Source organism: Salvelinus namaycush, chromosome 5 (genome assembly GCF_016432855.1).
Source record: "Salvelinus namaycush isolate Seneca chromosome 5, SaNama_1.0, whole genome shotgun sequence".
Lineage (NCBI taxonomy): Eukaryota > Metazoa > Chordata > Actinopteri > Salmoniformes > Salmonidae > Salvelinus > Salvelinus namaycush.
In genome coordinates this window covers 33,387,459-33,413,910 of record NC_052311.1, presented here as the reverse complement: position 1 = coordinate 33,413,910, position 26,452 = coordinate 33,387,459, and the positions used below count along the sequence as shown (strand labels likewise).

The window sequence follows — 26,452 nt, the reverse complement described above, 5'->3', positions numbered from 1 at the left end:
TCAATTTGATGTGAATGAATAACACAAGTTCCACTGTTAAAAGGCTGGTAAAAATGTTGTTTTTATACCTGCTGAATCTGCTGTTGTGTTCTCTGACCATGTATGTAACCATTGGTACCAACGACTCTTTCTGTCATTCTGATTGCAGAGAAACGCGCCTGCCTCTGTCTGCCGCTGACTCCCAAATCTACCGGGTTTGTTTTCCGTACTATAGTCCTATACACTACAATACATATACTGCTAGCCCATAGCCCCACTGGACTCACAAAGCTATTTTTAATGTAGACTTCTGGAACTCTTCCATGTGTGAAATGACTGTGCTGTTCTCTGGCCCCCAGATAGTTTTTTGCTGCTTTGTGGACTCTGTAATATCCCCAAAGCACTCCACACAAGCCTTTCATGGTAACACAGATCCAAAAATAGACCTCAATAGGAGAAGGAGCTTGTACTGTAATACCAATCATAGACGGCTGTAAAGGAAAGCTATTCTCATGTAGTTCACGTTCACAATGAAAATGTAATACAATCTCCAACAAAAGAAAAGAAGTCCTTTAAAAAAAAAACAGAGCACCGAACAGTACATCCTTTTGTCGCCCCTCTACCCCGACCCCTGCACCGCCTTCCCCTGGCCCTGATGATGACTTTGCAATTGCTCTCTCTCTTTTCCCCATGATCAGAGATACACAGTATGCCAACAGGCCCTTTGAGCAGACTCTCAGCGTGGACCTGTGTGGCACAGCAGGTAATGTTGGGGCTTTGAGTTGGTGTTGATCATCTTGGCGTCTTTTACGCCTTGGCTTGACGAGACAACGTTTTGGAGCTATGTCCTGTAATCCTTGTGTCTGTCAGAAGTAGCTTGTCTAGAGGGAAATAAAGTCTAGCTAGCAAATATACTGTGTTGTAGACTAGTTTATCTCTTTTAGATATACTATTGCTAACACAGCTCGGTAGCAAAGCAGTAGAGGAGAGGGGGAATGTGTTTGTATCGTGTTGTGAAGAGCATGACTGGAGTCTAAGGACGTGATCTGTCTCCTGGGTAAATGTCATCTTGACATGGCTAATTTGGTTGCGTAGCTACTTGGGAAGCGGAGAAGACCGATATAACAATGCTTTACAGTGTCTGCCGCTGATATCTTCCTCAAAAGCCATGATGTTAATAACAACTGAAAGTCAAATGCGCACTTCGGTCAAAATGAATATGAGATTGTGTGCTCGCCTTGTGCCGTATCAAGGTGCTGTGTTAACTGTATTGTTACAAAATAACAGCATCAAAGCAATTTGTTGTATTGGGAAAGCCATTGAAAGACAGATAGAAGTGAACAGAGTAACAGACAGTACACCCAGTAACAGTTAAACATGAGCAGTGTTTTAAAACGTGACCAGTGAAATTGTCTGAACTGTTGATGTTTCTCTAATGTTAACCCAACAGAGCTGTTTGAAACCACTGTGAGGTACATGTGACTTATTAGAGTGGCGTGTGTTTTCAGGCCTCACCCCTCCCACCACCCCCCCTCACAAGCAAGTGGAGGACGAGCTGTTCAAGCCAGAGGGGAAAGGAGAATCCACACCGAAGGGCTCGTGGCTGACCCGGGCCCACTCCCGCAAGCTCCCCGAGCAGACTGAACTCTACGCCCAGCTCCGCAAGATGGGCCAGGCCATCGATGCAGAACCCAAAGTCCACAGGACGTTCGGAGACCACGACTACTGCCTGCTGAGTCTGGGGGAGAGCCGGAAGAGAACCGCCGCCATGCTGGCCCACTCGCTGTTCGGACGCTCCTCTCCGGAGGGGCCAGAGCCTAAGGGGGACAAGGCTGAGCGCAGGGTCCAAGGGGACAAGAGGCTGGAACAGCAGCGTGAAGACAGGCTCTTTTCCAAGGTGCCAGAGTACCTGAGTAACGGTAACAGGGCTGACAGAAAGGGGGACGCTTTATCCCCCCACAACTCAGATGAAGCGGGGGAACGCTCCTCCCGTTCACCCTCCCCCATTCTCCACTCCAGCTGCTGCCAGCCCCACTCGCCTAGCAGCAAGCCCGACTTCAGGTGAGAATGTAAACCACTGTTAGTCTGATTAGCAGTCACAGCCAGGTGTACTGTCTTCTCTCATTGGCATGTGACTCAGGTTCTTCCATTAGCTCCCGTCTTATTCTGTCTCTGCTTTGTGTCTCTCTCCTCAGCTGTGAGAACTCTGAGACGTGCCACGGAGACAAGCAGAGAAACAAAATCTCCAAGTCTGTGTTTCAAATTGACGAGGTAAAAACCAGTTCTGCTATTATGAGTATTTACCGTGTATGTGAAGTAGGCATGATTTGCCACTGCGGCAAGTGTCTTGTTCTGACGGTTGCCATTGTGTCGTTGCCTAGGACAACTGCCAAGTGTTCTACATACACAACCTGCCAAGCAGCGTCACACAAACGATGCTGCGCAAACGCTTCGAGGCCTTTGGAGACCCGGAGGACTGCAAAGTCATCACCAAACACGAGTAGGTCCTTTTTTTTATCAGCCTGTCTGTGACCTTCCAGAGTACGGAATGCAGTGAAGGTGAGGACCACGTGCCGAAACTCTCTGTCTTTTGCGTGTGTTGATGTGTGCGTGCGCTTGTGTGTGTGCGCATAGGGAACGCTGTGGAGTCATCAAGTTCCGTCCGGCACCCAGCGGGCAGCAGATCCAGAGGCACAGACGAGAGCCGCTTTTCCAGAACGGAGCGGGTGGCATGCACAGGCTCAGCAGGAAGAGATACATAGATCTGGGTAAACAGAGATACAGTCAAAGTACAGTCAAACCATGAATGTAGAAAGTTGATAAAGGTGCCACACATTGGATTTCTTAGAATTTTTGCATTGTAATTTCAGAACATGTCCATGATATATCTGGCGCTAATAGTGGAATGATAGTGTTTCACAGTATTGCACAGTATTACCCACCAGTGTTGTGATTGTCTGTGATATTTTCATATTGATTTCTCCCGCCCAGTGGCAACTGTTGTCAAACTGGGAAAGCTGTTCTGACTTTGTGGCTGGGTTATCTTGTGGAAATGGCTCGTTTCCTGTTTGTTGAAATTCTACACTGTTCGCTCAGTTTCAGTTTATGTGAGAAAACATGTACTGAATAGTGTAGGGAATCATTGTACCATCTCAATCGCTGTGAAATATAGTACCATCTAAATCGCTGTGAAATATATTTAGTATATTTCACAGCAATTTAGATGGTACAATGATTCCCTACACTATTCAATGCTTGTTTTCTCACATAAAAAGTAATACTGTGAAACTATCATTTCACTATTAGTGGCAGATACATTATGGACATATTTCTGAAATTACAATGCAAAGGAAATGTGTCGCACCTTTTACTTGTATTTATCCTTTATTTAACTAGGCAAGTCAGTTAAGAACACGTTCTTATTTACAATGACGGCTTACCGGGGAACAGTGGGTTAACTGCCTTGTTCAAGGGCAGAACAACAGATTTTTACCTTGTCAGCTCAGGGATTTGATCCAGCAACCTTTTGGTTACTGGCCCAATGCTCTGACCTGTAGGCTACCTGCCGCCCAAAGGAGTATGAACTGTTAGATGGCAGCAATGCTAAGATATTGTACAAGTTGTATCTCCATGTAATGTTGATGGCTATGATGACACTGTTCTAACAAAGCTGTGTGTTTCCCTCTCCAGACGAAGCTGGACCAGGGCCGGTGAAGAGCAAGTATGACGCCCTGGACTTTGACACCCTGCTGAAGGAGGCCCAGAAGAGCCTGCATCGCTGACTGTGACTCGGCTGGACTCGCCTTAGAACCCTCATACCACCCCCAGACTCGGCTCAGTACCTCAACCAAGGCACCTCGTCATGTTTACATTTTTAACATTGGATTAAGAAACGGACCTAGTCTCTTTCAGCTGAGGATACTACAGAGGAAGCTAGCGGGGGTTGGAGGGATGGAGAAAAAAAAAGCAACGAAACAATATAAAATGTATCTGAACACAAAAAGCTGCTTCCTGTCTGTGTTCATGACTTTGTTGTGACTCGTCGTGGTCCCGTTGAGAGCCGATGGGCGTGTGGGCGGGCGAGACCTCTGTAGCAAACCTTGCTCCCTCCGTTGGTCGTTGTGGTGTGTGTGTCTGCGTGTGTGTGTCGTTTTTTTGTACCCCCTTGGTCACTACTGGTGGAACTGCAAGCTGTATTCGCCATTACGTTGTACGGTATATAACAAAACCTGCTTAATATTAGCAAAATTGTGGATGTTCAAACTGTGTGTGTTATGACATAAAATACAAAAACAAAAAAAATCTTTGGAACAGCTTAAAGTTTACAAATCGAAAAATGAAAAGAAAAAAAATCTTGTTTTTTGTCATTTTAGTGCTTCCTTGATTTAATCTATGCACTCTTAACGAGGTAATCATGTTTCCTCACTCGACTTCTTCCCCCTACTCTGCCACTCAACACTGCTATGCTGTTGGCTGCTTTACTCTATAGGTTTCCTATTCACTGCTGCTGAGCTAGCCACTCTCACAACCTGGTTACGCTGATCTAGGATGGCAGTCACTTCCTATCCTACCAACTCTACATAAATGGGGCTATGACAACTAACGCTATTATGTCATGAAGTAAACGTCAAGGCATATTTACCATATGAAAACTCACTCACTCTCCAGAGCAAAATCACAATCTATCCCAGCCAATTCTCTGCACTGTTTGTGCTATCTGAACATGTCTGATATCAATCAGTAAGCGCAACCCAGCCAAGGACAGAGCAGAATCAGACATTTACTCCAGGTTCTAGAATATACCTTATACTATAGTAATGGAATGTACACCTCACTGATCTGAATGTAGAGCCCTTACACGAATCCAAGTCTCTGGAGTTGTGCTCCTTAATAGAGCTCCATTGCAGCCCGTCTCTTTGTGATGCACCCAGCAGCATAGCTGAGGGAGAGAGCGTCCAAGGCTCACCGTACCATTAACACCAGAGAGAGGGGTGGTAAAATCAAAAGTCTGTTGGATTTTCCCAGAGATATGGATGGTACCACATCAGACAAGCGTCTCCACCTAATTTAGATCCTTCCCTCTTCTTCTCGGGTGCTCTCTCCCTCGTTTTACTCTTACTCTTCCTCCTCTGAAACACTCATTTACTTCTCCCAAGCTATCCTTTCTTATTGGTGGAGGAGTTCAGCTTGCTTTTCCTACTAAAACTCCCATAACTCGCCTCGTGGCTAAAAACTCAAAATAGTTTGCGTGTCAGTTTTCGGACCGTGTATCCAATGTGTACCTGAGTGTGTCGTCTGTCTGTCTCGTGTTCGGGTTGGCGCTGCCATCGCTGGGGATCCCAGGAGGACCAGTGGGCCTCTGGTGTGCTGGGAGACTGAATACCAATTTTCTTCTCTCCCGCTCTCTTTCTTGTTTTCTTCAAAGACCATGTCCCCCTGTCCCCCAGCCCCTCAATACTGTACAGCCTAGCTCTTCTGTGTGTGGGCATGGGGCCTCGTGCTGCCCCAGCCTTGGCAAACCTCCTTTTTTTCTAACAGATTATCCCTGTGTCTCTCTCTCTCTCTCTCTCTCTTCCCCATTTATCTAATCTTCTCCATTTATCTAATCTTCTCCTCTGTAACACACATGAAATTGAATGTTTACATCACTGAATTCTCGTTCGACTTTATTAGAGCGCACACTAAGTACAAAGACGCCTTATTCAGTGTTAGAGTATCCTATCAGGATGTGCCTTCGTGGCTTACCCTAGTAGGTTTACTAAAGAAAAAGAAAAAAAGACAAATATTTAGTGCTATACATACTGATAAAAAAATATATTTAAAAAAACTTGCTAATCAAAAGAAGAAAAGCTGAATAACTATTTGTGCTTAGTATGTATACTACTAAAAAGTGAGAGAATGTGCTGGTTTACATGATAAAAAATTAAATATGATATATAATGTGTATATAGCACTATACGTAGTGTAAACATGAAATGTATCGTTGTGTCTATACAGCGATTTGTAGATGTGCATTATAAAGGTGGTGGGACACCATTGCAAATCAGACTGGCAAGGATAAACTGTTTAAAGATGCAAGGTTGAACAATACAGGGAGTAACTGAACTGAAGGGAATTTATTTTAAAATGACTTGACACAAGTCAAACACTGTTGTATAAAGTATCCCTTTAGATATGCTATAGAAAGTTGAATTTCTTTTTTTAATGATTTCAATATTTTTGATGATTTTTCTTTTTTTTACGCAATTGAGATGCAATACATATATCTATGAGACAGCCTTTCTCAAAGATTGGAAGTGGTTATTTCAGTGGTTGGTTGTTAAAATAAATCCTTGAAAACTGATCCTGTACTGTACGTTGTAAAACTGCTGTTAAAAAAAAGATTAATATATATATATATATATATATATATAAAATGACAAATAATAATAATGTGGTCAGTCATGCCATACATCAAAAAAATCATGTATAACAATAATACCATTGCACATAAAGCCCCAAATAGTGAAATATCTGTTCACAACTTTTCATGAAAGGAGCTAGGCCTATTACTGACACATGTTGTTGGTAGACAGGTTGTTAAATTTGTTGAAATTCAGTGGACACTCGTATACTGATTGGCAACTTGTGAACATGTATGACTCTATTTTTGGAGAGAGGGAACGAAAACAGTCACTGCGCTTTTTAGCCCCTGTTGAATTTTCAGACTACTTGATGCCAGTGAAGTCCTTCCATCAGTAGAATTGAATGACAACAAAACGATTTCTCATGAGGAGAGCCTTAAAACAAATAGGGGGAAGCTAAAGCTATCACTATAGCTTTTAATATTACCGTTTTATCTCCTTTCAAATCCAATGTGTTTTATTATTACAACTTTTTTCAATACAGCCATATTATAAAAGGTATATAAATATATATACATATGAATATATATTTGTGTGTTTGTGTAGATATTAAGATGATTATATACTTTCTTATAGAAAACTTTGATGTTGACCATTTTCCTCAGTGTTTCAGAGCACTTCGGCACATTTCAACAAGTACTGTCAACCTAGGATTTGTTAGGTTGAGAGATGATCCAAATTGAACCCCTTCCAAAGGTAACCCTCGTCAGAACAGAATGCAATTCTTCCCATTCTTCATTTCAGAAAATGGCAAGAAATGAACTTGAGGCAAGTTGACCAAAACAATATTTGATGTTGGCTTTAAATCGAATTCGGAGAGCCTTGTCAGATTGATTTTCTAACTGTCATTATCCAACTACATAGTCCACACAAATACATATTTAAGTTTTCCGATTTTATTTCATTGGAAAATGTCTCTTTAAACTCACCATGTTAATAAACTTGCCCTATAGAAAGAAAGTGCGTGCAATACTGGTCCTTGAATCACCACTGTTCACTGTACTCTGGATGTAAATGGCCATGTGTATTAAAGGTTATTTTGTATCCCAAACAGACAGAGCGCTTTCTGTCAACACACAGAAAACGTCTGATAACATAATGGTAATGTGATGTCAATGGCCACTTTGGAGGCTGCAAACTGTCAAAATCTAGCTAGCGGTGGGCAGGTCTTTGGTGGAAGAAAAATTGACATAAAAGGGCATACATTGTTTTTCTTATTTAGATTTTTTCATTGCTATTGATCTAATAACTATCAAAATTCACAAAATGATTTCCTTTTTTAATGTAGTTTTGGTAAACGGTAAATACTGCTAGTAAGATTTTATATTTTTACATCTGTTGGTTTATTTTACGTTTATTATTTTTTATTTATACGCCACTTAGTTTGGATGTCTTTTAATGGTGTTTTCCCCCCTGTTTTGTGTGATTTCAGATGTCTTCAGAATGTGGAGACAAAATGCATTTCAGTACTTTTGAATTGTTAAAATCTAGTTTCGTAGATACATTTATCTATAGACTGAAATTATCTGATGTTATAAATTATATTTTAATTCATGTAAATAGTTTCAAAATGAAGACTATGGCTTCATTTTAAACTGAATACATTTCTCTTCAGAGATTGTTTACATTATTAAACTGTAGAAATGTTCCTCATATACTGTAAAAAGTACATATTTTATTGATTTGCCTCCAAAAAATAAAACCCTAATGAACAACATGTGAAGGTTTGGACATTATACAATCAGTTAGGCATTAATTGATGTGTCAATGGTTGAGACTGTACACATGTACTGGAGCAAATAGAGTAGAGCAGGTCTTGAAGTATCCCTGTGCTACTATGATTTGGTGTTACACCACAAGGACAAGACAACACACAATCGCAGTAGTTAAAATAGTTGAAATCATATCTTTACAGTCCTTGTTTATGTGTTGCTGATTCAGAGCCAATACATAAAGTGCATTGACACTATGCATACTAGGCCACTGATTCTTGACCTGCGTCAACTAGTAATTACAACACAAGGAAGCAACAAAAGGGTATTTCTCTAGCTAAAGGCTTACACAGCAAATCAATTCAAATGAAATGTTATTGGTCGCATACACATATTTAGCGGATGTTATCCAACAGCACAGTAACATCTAACAATTCACAACAATACACACAAATCTAAAGTAAAAGAATAGACTTAAGAAATATATAAATATTAGGATGAGCAATGTCGGAGTAAATCAATTACCTACCATTCCCCCTGCTTTCTACAAAGAGTAACATCTCATCTGACACAAGCATATTTGGTATGATTCTATAATTCATTATTTTGATACAGTGGCTTGGGGAAGGGGAGGTGGGGTCCCTTGGAGTGTCTATGTCAGCACTGAGCAGTTATTCTTGCTAAGGGGACATATCTAGCTAGCCTAGGAGGCTGGCGGACACACTGACTGATTAAGGGCGGCAGGTAGCCCAGCAGTTAAGAGCGTTGGGCCAGCAACCGAAAGGTCGTTCATTCAAATCCCAGAGCTCACAAGGTGAAAAATCTGCCAATGTGCCCTTGAGCAAGGCACTTTAACCTAGTCGCTCTGGATAAGGGCGTCTGCTAAATGACTAACATGTATCTTAAGGAGCCACTGGCCAGTTTTCCGCTCTTCTTGCCTGTGATTCACATATCAGTGTGATATTCTTTAACTGGATGTCTCTCATTTCTCTGCAGCCTCAGCCTCTATACGGCTACGCTGCCCTTGTGTCAGGACGAGACACTTACGAGCATCACTGAGCATCACAGCCCTATACGGGCAACCCTGACTGCAGCTCTCCCCTATTGGTGAAACACAGAGAGCGAGGCAGCAGCGTCACCATCGCGAGTGACGACACTACAATGCAGTGCTTAGCAAAGTGCTTGCGTGTGCTCACTACTGCGTGTGTAGCTGTGTGGTGTATAGTGGTGACGCACGGCTCTTCGCTACAGGAAAGGAAAACCCGCCTCCTGATCCCCTCTTCCAATCAGTTCTCATTATACGCGCTCAATTAGGTTGCCACCCTCACGGGCATCGTTCTGTGTTTTGTAAGATTGTTATGTATGGCCCCAGTGGGACAGTTAACACACACACTATATCCTGAGGGAGGATGCTGCGTTGCAGAGTGTACGATGCTAATGCTGTGGACTTAATTCTGCAGTGAGGGACCAGTGCAGAGAGTTGAATTACAGGTTTATGTACATTATTAATAACCATAGGATAACCACTGTTGAAATCAAAGATATATGTTTAGCCATTGGAAATGATACCCACCCACTTCATTCTAACTGAATTCCATATTTCTAAAGTCAATTTCATACTGCCTAATCAACGAGTACAATCAGTTCATTGTAAATTCCACTGAAATGCCTAAGTATTCACATTCATTGCACAGGAATAGGCTGTGTTTGACATTGTCCACACCCTGCTCCATCCTGTGGATCCTGATACAATTCCTTCCATATATAGGTCAGTGTACAGCACAGTGCCGTATACTGTAAAGCTATGCTAGGCTAATGTTAACCAGCTCTTGTAAATCGATATCGGGTACAGGGACTGAAAGATCCTGTCTTGGTGCTGAGAAGAATAGTCACTTTGGTCCAGGACTGGGAACTCCCTAGTCTAGTTGACAACACAGGTCTTTGACTGGGGGGCTGCTTCGGCTGCACTTCCTGTGTGAGAGATGGAACAACACAGGGTTAGAGTACAGGGTCCGTATTCACAAAGCGTCACAGACTAGAAGCGCTGATCTGAGATCAGGTCCTCCCTGTCCATATACTCGTATTCATTATGATCTAAAAGGGATCCTAGATCAGCACTCCTACTCTGAGAAGTTTTATGGATATGGGCCCTGATCTCACATTGATTAAATGTAATTAGCCCCAGAGCATAAGCTTTACATTGTTTCAAACAGAGATAGTCCAAGTTTTTGAGAGGTAGTCTGCCATGTTTGGATTCCCCAAAAATAGCTGCTCTTAGTAGTTTCCTCCATGTCTGAAGAGGACGTTTGGAGCATCTCTTAATGATATGGTCATTACTATGAATGAGGTTCTTCACCAATGTTATAAATTCCACTGTGTAATTAATATCAACAGTCTAAATCCCTGGTCTTTCCTGTGTCTGTCTCTGTGTCTCTTGGTGCTGTGTGTGTGTGTGTGTCCCTTTGTGTCTTGTGTCTTACCCTGCTTGGCTGCGGTGGTGGCGACGGCTACCTCGTCTTTGGCCTCCTCCAGAGCGGCCACCTTGGTTTCGTGCATCTCCTTCAGAGCGTTCCACTCCCTTCTGTTGATCAGCAGGCGGTCCAGCATGCGGGTGATCGCCACGTGGAAACGAGAGAACTCCTAGAGGAGGTGGGAGGTGGGAGAAAAGGGGAAGGAGGGGAGGTGTGAGACAAGAGGGAGGTAGATGAGGAGGGAGGGAAAACATTCCGTTCAAAATACTAGTTAGATCTATTTTGCTTGGTCTTCAGTGCCATCTAGTAGTTATTGATTCATAATAGAGACGCAGGGACTCACCTTGATCACAAAAGCAGACGAAATCGATGAAACCACACTGCATCTTGGGAAGATCAGCTGATTTAGTTCTGTCCATCATTGGCTGGGGGGAAAGATATGAATCATGGGATTAGTAGTGCAAATGTACTGAAACAACAACTGGGCTCTACTACTCCAGCTTAAGCAATCAAATAAACCTAAAACTAAAGTTTCCCATTCTGACACAAATGCTATTAAACTCCTAGGGAGCTGGCTGGGTAAAACGGTGTGAGTCAGGATATGGTCCAGTTGACTGGGCCGTGGTGACCGCTCTTTCTGACTCAGTGTACTACATAATAGGCAGTACATCACCACATGCCCAATGGGAATGCTCTCTCTCTCTCCCTCCCGCCATGCAGTTCTTACAATAGGCTGCTGCTCCAGCACAGTCCTCTCCAGGTCACCCTGCTCCCAGAACTCTGCAGCCACAGACAGCGCCACCTGTAGGCCCACACAGGAATGGTCACACACACACCACTGAATATGAAACTTACAGTATGATGATGTCCATAGCAACAAGAGTGCATTTGTTTGTGCACTCTTGTTAGTACGGAAATATTCTATTAAGATTTCATAGATACTGTAGTATGAAAGGCCTGCTCCTGATGCAATCCAGACCTCACGAACAAAATGCCATTACAGAAAGGATATTCCACATTCCTCTCACATCCTCTGCTGAGCGCAACAGTGTACAGTGTTCTGCAGTTACTATGCTGCCATATGAGAAGAGCAGCAGGACTTCATTCTTCAAACATCTGTGTTCATCCCCCATGTCCACCAGACATATGTGTTTTGTTTTGCCGGATGTCTAGCCTGCATTTTCCATACTTGACGTGTAGGAAAGCTAAGGCAAGCTTTGTCAAAAAAGAAATTTGCATCCTGTAGCACTAATTCCAAAAATGTTGGGACACTGTAAAGTCCATGGAGAATAAGAGCACCTCCTTCCAGCTGCCCACTGCACTGAGGATAGGAAACACTGTCACCACCGATAAATCTACGATAATCTATCATTTCAATAAGCATTTTTCTATGGCGGGCCGTGCTTTCCACCTGGCTACCCCGGCCAACATTTCAGCACCCCCTGCAGCAACTTGCCCAAGCCCCCCCGCTTCTCCTTCATCCAAATCAGGACAGCTGATGTTCTGAAAGAGCTGCAAAATCTGGATCCCTACAAATCAGCTGGGCTATACAGTCTGGACCCTCTCTTTCTAAAAAATCTGCCGAAATTGTTGCAACCCCTATTATTAGCCTATTCAAACTCTTTCGTATCGTCTGAGATCCCCAAAGATTGGAAAGCTGCCGCGGTCATCCCCCTCTTCAAAGGGGGAGACACTCTAGACCCAAACTGTTATAGACCTATATCCATCCTGCCCTGCATTTCTAAAATCTTCGAAAGCCAAGTTAACAAACAGATCACCGACCATTCCGAATCCCACCATGCTAATGCTAATGACTGGAACGAATTGCAAAAAATCCCTGAAGCTGGTGTCTTATATCTCCCTCTCTAACTTTAAGCATCAGCTGTCAGAGCAGCTTACCTGTAACGGCTTTCTTCCTGGGATGAAGGAGAGGACCAAAATGCAGCGCAGTTAGTGTTCAACATGTTTAATATAACGAACTGTGAACACTTACAACAATACAAAACAACAAACGTGAAAACCGAGACAGTCCTATCTGGTGCAGAACACAAACACAGAGACAGGAAACAACCACCCACAATCCCCAACACAAAACAAGCCACCTATATATGATTCTCAATCAGGGACAACGATTGACAGCTGCCTCTGATTGAGAACCATATTAGGCTGGACACAGAAACAGACGAACTAGACACACAACATAGAATGCCCACCCCAACTCACGCCATGACCATACTAAACAAATACAAAAACAAGGGAAAACAGGTCAGGAACGTGACAGAACCCCCCCCTCAAGGTGCGAACTCCGGGCGCACCCCTAAAACTCAAGGGGAGGGTCTGGGTGGGCATCTGTCCGCGGTGGCGGCTCTGGCGCAGGACGAGGACACCACTCCACCATTGTCTTTGTCCCCCTCCTTAGCGTCCTTTGAGTGGCGACCCTCGCCCCCGACCCTGGTCTAGGAACCCTCCCAAAGGTCCCTCCTAAATAGAGGAGATAACTCAGGACAGAGAGGTAGCTCAGGACAGAGAGGTAGATCAGGACAGAGAGGTAGCTCAGGACAGAGGGGCAACTCTGGACTGAAGGGCAGCTCCGGACAGAGAGGCAGCTCCGGACTGAAGGGCAGCTCCGGACTAATGGCATCTCCGGGCTGAGGGACAGCTCATGACTGGAGGGCAGCTCATGACTGGAAGGCAGCTCATGACTGGAAGGCAGCTCATGACTGGAAGGCAGCTCATGACTGGAGGGCAGCTCATGACTGAAGGGCAGCTCATGGCTGGAGGGCAGCTCATGACTGGAGGGCAGCTCATGACTGGAAGGCAGCTCATGACTGGAAGGCAGCTCATGACTGGAAGGCGGCTCATGACTGAAGGGCGGCTCCTGACTGACTGGCGGCTCCTGACTGACTGGCGGCTCCTGACTGACTGGCGGCTCCTGACTGACTGGCGGCTCTGGCAGCTCCTGACTGGCTGGCGGCTCTGGCAGCTCCTGACTGGCTGGCGGCTCTGGCAGCTCCTGACTGGCTGGCGGCTCTGGCAGCTCCTGACTGGCTGGCGGCTCTGGCAGCTCCTGACTGGCTGGCGGCTCTGGCAGCTCCTGACTGGCTGGCGGCTCTGGCGGCTCCTGACTGACGGACGGCTCTAGCGGCTCCTGACTGACGGACGGCTCTAATGGCTCGGGACAGACGGGCGGCTCAGATGGCGCTGGGCAGACGGATGGCTCAGATGGCGCTGGGCAGACGGATGGCTCAGATGGCGCTGGGCAGACGGATGGCTCAGATGGCGCTGGGCAGACGGATGGCTCAGATGGCGCTGGGCAGACGGATGGCTCAGACGGCGCTGGGCAGACGGATGGCTCAGACGGCGCTGGGCAGACGGATGGCTCAGATGGTGCTGGGCAGGCAGGCAGCTCAGACGGTGCTGGGCAGATGAGCAGTGCAGGCAGCTCAGACGGCGCTGGGCAGACGAGCAGTGCAGGCGGCGTTGGGCAGGCAGGCAGTACAGACGGTGCTGGGCAGACGAGCAGTGCAGACGGCGTTGGGCAGACGGCCGACTCTGACCTGCTGAGGCGCACAGTAGGCCTGGTGCGTGGTGCCGGAACTGGTGGTACCGGACTGGAGACACGCACCTTAAGGCTAGTGCGGGGAGCAGGAACAGGGCACACTGGACTCTCAAAGCGCACTATAGGCCTGGTGCGTGGTACCGGCACTGGTGGTACCGGGCTGAGGGCACGCACCTCAGGGCGAGTGCGGGGAGAAGGAACAGTGCGTACAGGGCTCTGGAGACGCACAGGAGGCTTGATGTGTGGTGCCGGAACTGGAGGTACTGGGCTGGAGACACGCACCACAGGGAGAGTGCGTGGAGGAGGAACAGGGCTCTGGAGACACACTGGAAACCTGGTGCGTGGTGTAGGCACTGGTGGTACTGGACAGACCGGACCGTGAAGGCGCACTGGAGGTCTTGAGAGCAGGGCTGGCACCATCCGCCCTGGCTGGATCTTCACCCTAGCCCGGCAGATGTGGGGAGCTGAGATGTTGCGCACCGGGCTAAGCACACACACCGGGGACACCGTGCGCGCCACCGCATAACACGGTGCCTGCCCGGTACGACGCCCTCTCTCTCCACTGGAAGCATGGCTGGGAGAGCTGTAGCGCCGAGCTGGCAGAGGACGTGCAGGGCTAGGGAGGCGCACAGGAGGCCTGGTGCGTGAGGCTGGCACAGTCTTAACCAGACGGCTAGCACGCACCTCAGGACGAGTATGGAGAGCTGTTCCCGGTGACATCAACTCCCCGACACGTTCAGTCGGGCGGATGTCGTGCCTCATGCACCAAACCAGCACCTCCCTCATAACTCTCTCCTCCAATTTCCCCATTAACTCCTTCACTGTCTCTGCGTCGCTCACCTCCAATTCCGCCCTGACCGGCTCCTTACGGTAAGCAGGGGGAGTTGGCTCAGGTCTGACTCCTGACTCTTCCACACTCCCCGTGTGCCCCCCCCCCCCCCCCCCAAGACATTTTTGGGGCTGCCTCTCGGGCCTCCAGCCGCTCTGCCGTGCTAGCGCCTCATAATAGCGCCTCTCCGCCTTCGCTGCCTCCAGCTCTTCTTTGGGGCGGCGATATTCCCCTGGCTCTGCCCAGGGTCCTTTGCCGTCTAGGTCGTCCTCCCATGTCCATTTCTCCAAATAGTGCAGCCTCTCCTGCTGCTGCTGCTGCTGCTGCTGCAGCCTCTCCTGCTGCTGCTGCTTGGTCCGGGTTAGGTGGGTGGTTCTGTAGCGGCTTTCTTCCTGGGATGAAGGAGAGGACCAAAATGCAGCGCAGTTAGTGTTCAACATGTTTAATATAACGAACTGTGAACACTTACAACAATACAAAACAACAAACGTGAAAACTGAGACAGTCCTATCTGGTGCAGACCACAAACACAGAGACAGGAAACAACCACCCACAATCCCCAACACAAAACAAGCCACCTATATATGATTCTCAATCAGGGACAACGATTGACAGCTGCCTCTGATTGAGAACCATATTAGGCTGGACACAGAAACAGACGAACTAGACACACAACATAGAATGCCCACCCCAACTCACGCCCTGACCATACTAAACAAATACAAAAACAAGGGAAAACAGGTCAGGAACGTGACATTACCGATCACTGCAGCTGTACACAGTCCATCTGTAAATGGCACACCCAACTACCTCATCCCCATATTATTACTTACCCTCTTGCTCTTTTGCACCCCAGTATCTGTACTTGCACATCATCATCTGCACATCTATCACTCCAGTGTTAATGCTAAATTGCTATTATTTTGCCTCTATGGCCTATTTATTGCCTTACCTCCCTACTCTTCTACATTTGCACACACTGTACATAGATTTTTCTATTGTGTTATTGACTGTACGTTTGTTTATGTGTAACTCTGTGTTGTTGTTTTTGTCGCACTGCTTTGCTTTATCTTGGCCAGGTCGCAGTTGTAAATGAGAACTTGTTCTCAACTGGCCTACTTGGTTAACTAAAGGTGAAATAAAATAAAAATATATATATGCTTAACTTTTCAACTAGATAAAAGCTAGCTAGTTGGAGTCTGTGTGTGTACTTCCGTTTGTACCACCGCAAGGTAAAGCAACGCACGAGTGGAAAATACTGAACGCATGAAGTACACAGAGCGCAACGCAGCGTTTGGGACGACTCCATTGACAATGAATGTCTTCTGCCGGAACACAAAGAGCTTGATGCATTTGGTGGACATGAGGCATTACCTTGCTCTGGATCTCCCATGGTTTGGCGACAGCAGACAAATCACAGGCCGTCATCATCATAGCCCTGAGTATGTAGAGGACAGATAGAGTGTGAGTAGTACTACAGTTCGAAGGTCTCTAGGAAAAGCAGTTGTACAATTATTTTCTCCACACCTTAGTGAAAACATAATTGATGACAGATTGTGTTTTAAGTCTAATATGGTCTTGGACCTGTAGCCAAAGACATCCATAGTTTATCTTTGTCTTAGATTCTGCCCCGTTTAGTCTTAGATTCTGCCCCGTTTAGTCTTAGATTCTGCCCCGTTTAGTCTTAGATTCTGCCCCGTTTAGTCTTAGATTCTGCCCCGTTTAGTCTTAGATTCTGCCCCGTTTAGTCTTAGATTCTGCCCCGTTTAGTCTTAGATTCTGCCCCGTTTTGTCTTAGATTCTGCCCCGTTTTGTCTTAGATTCTGCCCCGTTTTGTCTTAGATTCTGCCCCGTTTTGTCTTAGATTCTGCCCCGTTTTGTCTTAGATTCTGCCCTGTTTTGTCTTAGTGTCTACCCTGTTTTGTTTGAAAAGTGAAATAATACAAAGACATCCATAGTTTCCTCCATAGGGCACAACTACCTTCATATGCCTAGGCCTACTACTCAGCTAGGAAATTCACCTACATGACTATCGCCTTGCGAGTGGTCACCTGTGTCATGTACTTGGTCCAATCATCCCAGCTCTCGTAGGTCTTCGATTGGACCACGATCTTTTGGAACATGGTTATTTTCCTACAGACAGGAGAAAATCATCCTCAGTTACCATGACTCAGGATGCCTCCCAAATGGCACCCTATTCCCTGTATCTATTCCCTATATAGTGCATTACTTTTGATCATGGCCGATAGGGTTCTGGTCAACACAAGTGCACTATGTAGGGAATAGGGTGCCATTTGGGACGAACAGACAATCTCTATGCCCTCAGGTATGTACTGTATGTATTATGGGGCAATGCATTTAAAACATATTTGAAAAATACAATACACTCACTTGAAGTAGAGAGCAAGGTCAGTGGCGATGATGGCGATGTCCATCAGATGTATGACATGCTCGTGCTGAGCACGACTTAGATTCTGATGAATATTTAAGGCCTGAAACAGGTACCAAGATAAGTTTGAATGTGATAACATAAGTATTCAACATTTTTGTTGAATCCGGGAATACCAACACGTGTATAATATATCAAATGTATGAATAAGGAATAACAAACAAAGCCCTAGGATAATTCAAATATTCCAATTCCTAGAGGGAAGTATGAAGACGCTGCCTGCCACAGTTCATGGTCCGGCGATATTGTGAACACTGAAAGTTGCCTAATTATCTGATGGCCAGATTCTCCCAGGCACATTCTGTGCCATCAGAACTGCATCATTCACAGTCTAGCTTCTCCAAGGGAGAAACCAAACCCTCTCAGGTCAGAACCTAGAGAGGCTCAGGCTGCATCCCAAATAGAATCCTATTCATTATATAGCGCACTACTTTTGACTGGAGCCCTATGGGCTCTTGTCTAAACTAGTGCACTATGTACAGATAGGGCGCCATTTGGGAGGCAACCATTTGGGAGGCAACCTCACTCACAAGATCTCTCAGCAGGGTCTTCCCAATCTCCAGATGGTGTCTCTCCAAGATGGAGGAGCCGTGGAGCTTGGCACGAGGGTTTCCAGACCTGACAAACACAGGAGGAGGGAGAGGAAGATTGAGATCGACCGCAAAGATAGATTAGCCATTGGTAAGAAACGAGTCATTGCTTTCTCAGTTGCTGTCTCTACACTTTTCCAGGTATCACTGTAGGCAGCAGACCTGCGTTCAAATAGTATTGGTTTTCCTTCAAATACTTAAGCTACGCTTGATTGAACTTACTCTAGCTTTACTCTGGTACTCTAGACAGGCTCAAATCAAACATTCAAAGTAATTGAACGACAACAAACACTATTTGAACACAGTCATTCCATTACTTCATCTGGTAGAGGTTGTTTGTGCCTTTGTGGTCGATATCGTGGCATAAGCCAGCTGTTACCATGGCCATGGTCTCTAGGTCTGTGTAGTAACGCTTCAGGTCACCTGTCTAATGCAATGATACAGAAAGTTAGGTTAGGTCACATGTCTAATGATACAAGAAATTAGGTTAGGGCCAGGATTCATGGAGCTTCCCCCAGGGGCAGTACGGAGCCACACCTGCGCCTCTTATTAATGTCCTTGCAGTGACACCCTATCCACCCCCACGCCGCTCCCAGCCTGCTCCTATGGAGACGCCTGGCTCTGTAGGCCTCATTAGAACCAATGAAGCATGGACCCACCAAGCTACACAGCCACGCAGGGCTGCTGATAATGAGCTTGATGCTCCTCTCTGCTCCTCCTTCCTCTGCGAGTTATGAATATCTGAGGAATTTACTGTGATTATACATTATAGGGACACTGCAGAGAGAGGAAGGGTCACGCTTGGATGACTCGTTACATTACATGGAAGGAGGGTATTGGTGTCAGGAGGTTCACAACGCAGTAAAGATAGACTCTTACACCTGGCCACCACAGCTTGAAGATGTATTACATGTATCAACTGTCATGGTATCATCACCCACGGTATGTGTACGATAATGTAGGTTATGTTTTTATCCATGAGGGTTTGTGTAATGTAAGGCTTCATGTCCCAAAGGGCACCCTTTTCCCTATAGAGTGCACAACAAGTACTACAAGTACCTGGGGAATAGGGTGCCATTTGGGACTCCTCGTTTTGTAATAGAATGCTGGTTAGCTGTAGATGAGAGGAGGCACTCACCATGAGCCGAGTGAACACGGTCTGGCCCACGTTGAAGCCACGACTCCAGTTGTGGTAGGTGATCTGCCTGTAGCCCTTACTCAGAGAGTAACAGAACCTGGTGAGGGTCTGAGAGGAACATACATAGGGATAGTTATGGGTCAGCTAGTTATAGCAGAAACACATATCATAAAGCCAATGCAACCAGGGTAGCTAACATCTTCTACATCGGGATCATATTACCTATAACCAGCATAAACTGTCATGATTTAGTTATTAAATGTTTGTCATGCAATTGTTACGACCTAATTGTATAGCGTTGCTTTATTACACATTATTGAGCAGAACTATGCATCTATAATGGGAAAAACATGACTTGGTAACAGTAGGAACAAGAGACTCTTGCCAAGATGCTGCTTCATCAGAGATGTCTCACCTCGCGGGGGACGTGGACACCACACCCAACTCGTAGTACATCTTAATGCCTAACATGACCAGGTCTAAATGACTGTGCTCAAAGTCACAGAAGTGAAACTCAAAGATCTCCGACTTGGTAGAGGGTGGTAGAACTTCAGACTGTATGGAAACAGTGAAACAAAGTGCATTATGTAGACTTCCAAGGCAGCTAGCCAGCCAGTCAGCCAGCCAGCCGACACAAGAGGCAAATAGAAAATAAATGGAAGTTGGAATAGTTGTTTACCAGGATTGCTTCCAGGTCAGCATCCTCACACTCATGTGGCTCCTTTCCATACCTCTCCCTGGTATCCTAAAAGCAAATAACACCGTAAGTGTTCACCTAGGATGACATAACGCTATATCAATCCATTTCTGGATTCCTTGAAAACCTTGGTTATTTTTCTGTAAAAATCTCTGTCCAAATCTCACAGATGGTAACTAACATTCCACCATTGATTGATTACTCCGTATCTAGTATGGCAGGCTATTTACCATGTTATAAATTTGTTTTTCACCACCTGTGTGTGAATAACTTGACTTTACCCACCAAGACATTCTGGGTCTCATCCGTCCTGCACTTGATGTGGTACAGCACCATGTCCTGGAAGATGTCCTTCCTGTTCTCCGGCTTGTTCCACTTGTCATAGGTGTCTGTGTTGAGCACAGACCAGCCAAGGAACTGGGTAAGAGACTGCAATGACCAACGATAGAGTTAGACTATTGTATTTCAGACCTTGGTTCACAAAATCAGTATACACAGGCACTATCAAACGGGATTTGAGAGGGGGATGTGGTACAATAACGATTGGGAAGCTATATTTTCAAATGGATTACTGTAACTTACAATGTTATTGATAAATATTTCAAAGGCTCTATAAAGTTATAATATGCGTTAACTGGCACTATCCCTAATGTAAGAGTGGATGAGAGTAGAGTAGGAGGCTTGACTCCAACCAATAAATAATGCAGATACTGTCAATGGCCTGTGTTTATTTATACAGCGGCGACTCAGTATCTTCGCTCTACTTCCCCCTCAGTAACACTTGAGAGTAGCATACCTCCATTAGAGTTTCATCCTGCTCGTCAAAGGGTTTCCCCATCTTTCCTGTTGTAGAAGGTGGCTACTGCAACTATTTCTTATTCACAATGGGGTGGGACAGCACGTTCTTAATGGTCAAGCCAGATGTATCTACATGTCACGATCGCTGGAATAATGATCAGATGTTGAGTTCCACATCATTTATTAGAAAGTGAAACTTAGCAACGCAAAACAAAACAACAAACAATCAACTAACAACGAACCTTGACTACAGAGGTGCTACGTGCTCTAACTCAAAACAATATCCCATAAACACAGGTGGGAAAAACAGCTACTTAAATATGATCCCCAATTAGAGACAACGATTACCAGCTGCCTCTAATTGGGAATCATACAAATCACCAACATAGAAAATAAACTAGAACACCACATAGAAATAAATAAACTAGATCACCCCCAGTCACACCCTGACCCACTTCACCATAGAGAAACAATGGCTCTCTATGGTCAGGGCGTGACACTACAGGCCCTTTCTGAACAGGACAAGGAAACAGGAACCATCTGACGTCATTGGCTTTGCATTGGGTTCACAGCAGTACAAAAACAATATTTGACGACTTGAACCTGACATCCTTGACATTGAATGTGTTAGTCCTCAGCGATGCATGACTTGGAACTAAAATTTAAAATACTTTGTATGGATAAGTCATTGCCAAGTGTTGGAAATAGCAGTATCAATTTATCTACTACAATGATACTCCACTTGGCCACAGGACTATAGCCCCTTCAGTAGCATAGATCATATTTGTTTTAATTGATGCATTCAAGCTCAGACTCTCTAAGATCTGATGTCGACCCTGTTTGCGACAGGTGTCGGCATGCTACTGCTTTATTGATACATACGTTTTGGTCTTGGCCTTCACTACATAACTATCTGTCTGCCATCTTTAATACCATATCTGAAGTATTACAGGTACCTTTTGCTCCTACTGCCAAAACATCATTATTTGTTGGCAAGAAGGTTGATTTTACTTCGGGGGAAATCACCCTCTCCTCCTCATTTTGTGTGGATTAAAAATGTCTTACACTTTAGTAAATTGGAGAAGATATACCCTACGGGGTTCTACCGAAGGTGGCAGCCTTTCTTTAACTATGTAGAGACAATGCAATTTCCCTCTACTCCACAGCAAACTGCCTAGCCTAGTTTTGTATTTAATTGATTTACCTTTGTTAGGGTTTAATATTAGACTGACTTATTATTATAATTGTTCTATTCATTTTGAAGACTAGCCGTGTTTTTTAAAAACTTTGTTGTTTATTCCGTGTTTTGTTATGAAAGTGTTACTTAAGAATTTAATATTTTTGTATGGGCATATACATTCTAAAAGCATTTTTTCATGGTATATTTGAATGTATAAAATCACATGTGCAATATTCTGTATTTCAATCATTGTTTACACTGTAACTGTGAAAGAATACCAATACAAATAGTTACAAAAAAACAACAACAATTATTTGTGCATTTGGCAGCACTGAGCTAATCAAGACAGAGATCTGATCTTACTTGGAAGCTGAAGAAGTCATCTTGGGCTGAATTCATAATGTTACAGATCTAGAGGGGAGAAGAGGAAATATGGAAGAGAGGAGAGGATGATCATGGTCACTCAGATGAAAAGCACTGCACGATTAATTACAATGTCCACAAAATTGCAATTATCCATCATTTCAGTGCAAGAGTACATTTCATTTCCAGGCTGTGTGCGTTTGACAGCTGCGTAATTAACTATAATGGCTTTCTGGTTGTCTGGTGCCCATGGATACCATGTACAGGGAAGAGAAGACATGGGCTGCATCCGGGAATGACACACTACCATCCCTATGCACCCTGGTCATAAGTAGTGCACTACATATTGAACAGGGTGCCATTTTGGATGCATTCATTCTTCAGTAAGTAAGGGAAGGCTTCTCAGCTCACCAGTCCCTCCTTAGCCACGTAGGTGGGGCAGGCCACTGGCAAGAGCCCAGTGGTCCGGAGCAGGGTTCCTGACAAGAACGGGGGAAATGGAGATAATAATATGATACTATTACTTCAAAGTTCCAAGGAAAGAAGTTTATAGATGTGTAATTTCAAAAAGTACCAAATCAAATTCAGTAATACATGCACCCAAATGTAATTGTGGGTGTAAAAGCTGCACATAAATATTATAAGATAATGTACTGGTATATAATTCGATTTTCTACATCACTGATGAAATTACTCACGGTATAACTTTGATCTCCTCTTTTCCATGTAAAATGTAGTCAATCACTTCGTAGAAGTTTACTTCCTGGAGATAAATGAGTTGCATGTCATTAGAATCAGATTGTATGAGTTGATGTATGAATACATAATTGGACACAGCAGTGTATGGACTCAGATCTGTACAGGTGATTTGTCTACTGTACTGTTTAGTCACTAGTCACTCACTCTGCCATCAGGAGTCTTGCGTCCATCGTACTGAGGCACCTCTCCCATTTAATCACGCTTAAATACAAGGGGAACATATTAACCCTCATTAAGTCAACATATTGAAGTAAACATAAAAGGTCAAATTAACATGACAAGATAACGGTTAGTGGTTTCTGAACATTGGCATGCTAGTAGGTAGTAGGTTGAATTTCCGGTCCAACCTCACCTTAGTTTTGGTCATGTCTAAGAGGCCAACAGAGCAGCGTTCACAGTTGAGGAAATTCCTGATGGTATAGAGGGCCTTGTGGAACTGTCTCTCAATATCTGTGATCTCCTCAAACACTTTACTGGCAGACCAGAGCAGGACCTATAAGGATGGGAGGAGGTGTAGTTAAGGAGTCAAGCAGGAAAAGCATATAATTTAGTAATAAAGAAATATAAGCATGCCTCATCATCAATATAATCTGGAGAGGTCTTACCTGTCCCCTTCTGGTCTCACAATTGTGATGGTAGCTCAGATGGAACACTCTTAGGATCAAGTTCACATAGTTGAGATACTTCAACAGAGTCTGTAAAGTGCAAAAAAATCTAAATTCAGTCTTACTTAGGCAGTGATGTATTTCTGAGCTTAATCTGTCAACATAAGGAGGCTGAGGGGCAGCGGCAGACTGGCCGGTCCATTTTTTGCCCAGTGGGCCTGTCTAACTTGGGTTTATGCACGTTATAATTATTTGGCTAATAATGTGGGCCGCAAGGGGGGGAAAAAAGGTACAATGTGGGGGCCTCGTGAAAAAAAATGGGCTGGTGTGGGGGCCTCAAGGAAAATAATGGGCTGGGTGTGTTAGAAATGCCAGGGCCGATTTTTGGTCCCAGTCCGCAGCTGCTGAGGGGAGTGGGTAGGGCTAGAGAGGTTACCTATTCATCCTGCTTAGTGAAGTGGGGAGCTCCAATCTTGTTCACAGCTAGCATAAAAGCCACCACATCCTTGCCGCTCATGATGTGTTAGCCAGGACACTTTTGTTCTGGTATTCTTGGATCTGGTCCACAAAGTCACTGTAGTAGCTGCTCTGAGGGGTAATCCAGAGAAAAGTTTTTAGAACTAATAAACAAGCATCTGTCAATGTGCTCCATCTTGTTACATGTGTTACTTTTGACCATAAATCCATTGTTGAGATCATTTAACTTGCATGTCACAGTGAATCCCTAGAGCCAAAGTCAAATGAAAAGTCAAATTATTATATGATTATGTAAAAACTCACTTCGATAACACTACTAACACATTGCTAAAAACATAATATGCTTTTATGGAGACTCATATTAATCCAGGAATAAATGACTTCGCTGTCATATCATCTAACGATAAGAATGGTTTGTTCTCTCAGTGTCATTGTGAGCTATTCTTGACTGGAGAATATGTATCATGATGAAAAACATCTGGATTAAAGGAAAGGACATTACAGGTGACTTTGAATAGAATGAAGGTGAGATCTCTTGCAATTACGATAACTTGGGGAAAATGGCTTTGGGCTATGACCTTTAGAAATAATCCAGGATCGCTCTAATTCAGCTGAGATTAAAGGGATTTATCCCCTGCAGGCCCAGTAACACCCAGCAGCCATGCCTCCCTGCACAACCGATTGGTGGGGGAGGGGACTGCCTTGCCGTGGCAATCCCACACCACACTTACATATCGCAGAAATGGTGGCGCTGCCTTTCACTAGGGAAAAGGAAGACACAGAGCTCGAACCATCCTCTCCCTAATTACCATAAATAATTCTGCCAACTATACCAGAGTGAACTGAGCAGTCTCTCTCAGTGGTTGGACACTCTGTAATCCTTGATATCAGTTGAGTAATCATATGTCTCCATTTCACAAACAATGCTACCGTTGAGAAGGTCTATGACAGGAAAACATGTCTAATCTTGATGATACTTTGGCTGTATTACTTTGTTATTATTTGATAAAGGATATATTATCTGTGATTGTTTGTGAATAACAAGGTTCCAGATGTGGATATTAAGAATGTATCTGTAATCAAAGGCACTGCACGGTTTAATATGAAAACAGCAAACACATAAATCATTTTAATACAGGTATGGACAATGATGGCCATCCACTGAGGACAAGTAGTAACGTGACAAACATGTAAAGTATGAAAATAAGCTTGGCAATCATTTTCAAATGTTAAATGTATTGGCTCTAATAAAAATTGACCTGGCTTTGAGGGAATTAGTATTACAAATATGATGGTCTTATGCTGCCATCTAGGGGCAGTAGACAAGTAGGACTCTGAATCTGTCAGTACTAATGCTCTCATCTATATAGCGGGATGGAATACTTCATGTTTACTAAATTTCATAGAAATAAACATGTCCAATTGTATAAGATAACACAAACTGTGAGATCAACTGTAAAGTGTCAATTAGGTTCTTACCTGTATTGGGAATGTGATTTTTTAATCGCAAGGTTTCTCCACAATTGATCTATCGCTTTATATGTTGACCTGTCAGACATCTGGAATGTTAACAGTCTTCTTGGTGGTGATCACATGGCCCACGATGCCAATGTCCATGGGAAAGACTATCTCACTATCCGGCTGGACCAGGCACTCCTCCAGGGGGACGTCCTTGTGCACGTTGAAGGGTCTCGTGGCCAGCCGTGCCGTTACGCATCCGGTACATGAACAGGCTCATCTTCTCTGACCGAAAACACGAAGCTGAGATGTTTCATGAAATTGAAGCCTTCTCCATCTGGAGGTTGTCCTGCAGGTCTCTGACCATGTCAAATATGATCTCACTCTCTTCCACCATGTTCAGCTCATGGAAGCTGCTGATATTCACCTGGGAAGTCATGTTGTCTTGAAAAAGGTTAGAGATGACCTTCGGGCGGAACTTGGCGTCATAGTATTGCTTGGCGAAGTCGGGGTTGCTGTCGAGAAACGTCTCCGCCACATCTTTGTCCACGGCTGCCATTTCTCAGTTGCTGTGTGTGTGTATCCTCCTTCTCCTCAGAGAGTACCTAAACTGTCTGCAGGTAGTCGAGAAGAACTTAGCAGGATGGTTTTAAATGGTCATGTGTGTTGATAAGCCTGCATCCAATTACACATTGAGATTATAATGTTATGTTCACATGTTGCCAGACCTATAGGCCCACCTGGAATTTGTCTCCTCAATGAATAACCTTTTGTAGGCCTACAGTACTCCTGGGTGTACAGAACGTCCTACGGTAAATATCTTAAAGTGTCGTGAAAATAATTCGTAGCCTACTGTGCTTTCCAATAACTATTTTACTCACAGACTGAGCAGAAAAATTGTCATGGCACTAAAAGCAATAAACAGAGGAGTGGTAGAATGATTTTAACTGGTTTAGTGTATCACCCTCCTGCAGCTGAGTTAAT

At 44.5% G+C, this 26,452-nt stretch overlaps 1 protein-coding gene and 1 pseudogene across 1 annotated transcript in view; one reads left to right on the top strand and one right to left on the bottom strand.

Annotated features, from left to right (window-relative positions):
• The window catches only part of LOC120048218 (peroxisome proliferator-activated receptor gamma coactivator 1-beta-like), a 58,799-nt gene extending 50,699 nt beyond the window's left edge, over nucleotides 1–8,100 (top strand). The window contains exons 6-12 of the mRNA XM_038994005.1: nucleotides 149–194; nucleotides 678–742; nucleotides 1,488–2,040; nucleotides 2,175–2,250; nucleotides 2,361–2,479; nucleotides 2,614–2,747; nucleotides 3,670–8,100. Coding sequence (XP_038849933.1) covers nucleotides 149–194; nucleotides 678–742; nucleotides 1,488–2,040; nucleotides 2,175–2,250; nucleotides 2,361–2,479; nucleotides 2,614–2,747; nucleotides 3,670–3,761 — 1,085 coding nt within the window. The 3' untranslated portion in view covers nucleotides 3,762–8,100. The remainder of the gene's footprint in view (nucleotides 1–148; nucleotides 195–677; nucleotides 743–1,487; nucleotides 2,041–2,174; nucleotides 2,251–2,360; nucleotides 2,480–2,613; nucleotides 2,748–3,669) is intronic.
• A 1,916-nt stretch (nucleotides 8,101–10,016) lies between these two features.
• Nucleotides 10,017–26,027, bottom strand: LOC120047507 (annotated as a pseudogene).
• Nucleotides 26,028–26,452: the final 425 nt, after the last annotated feature.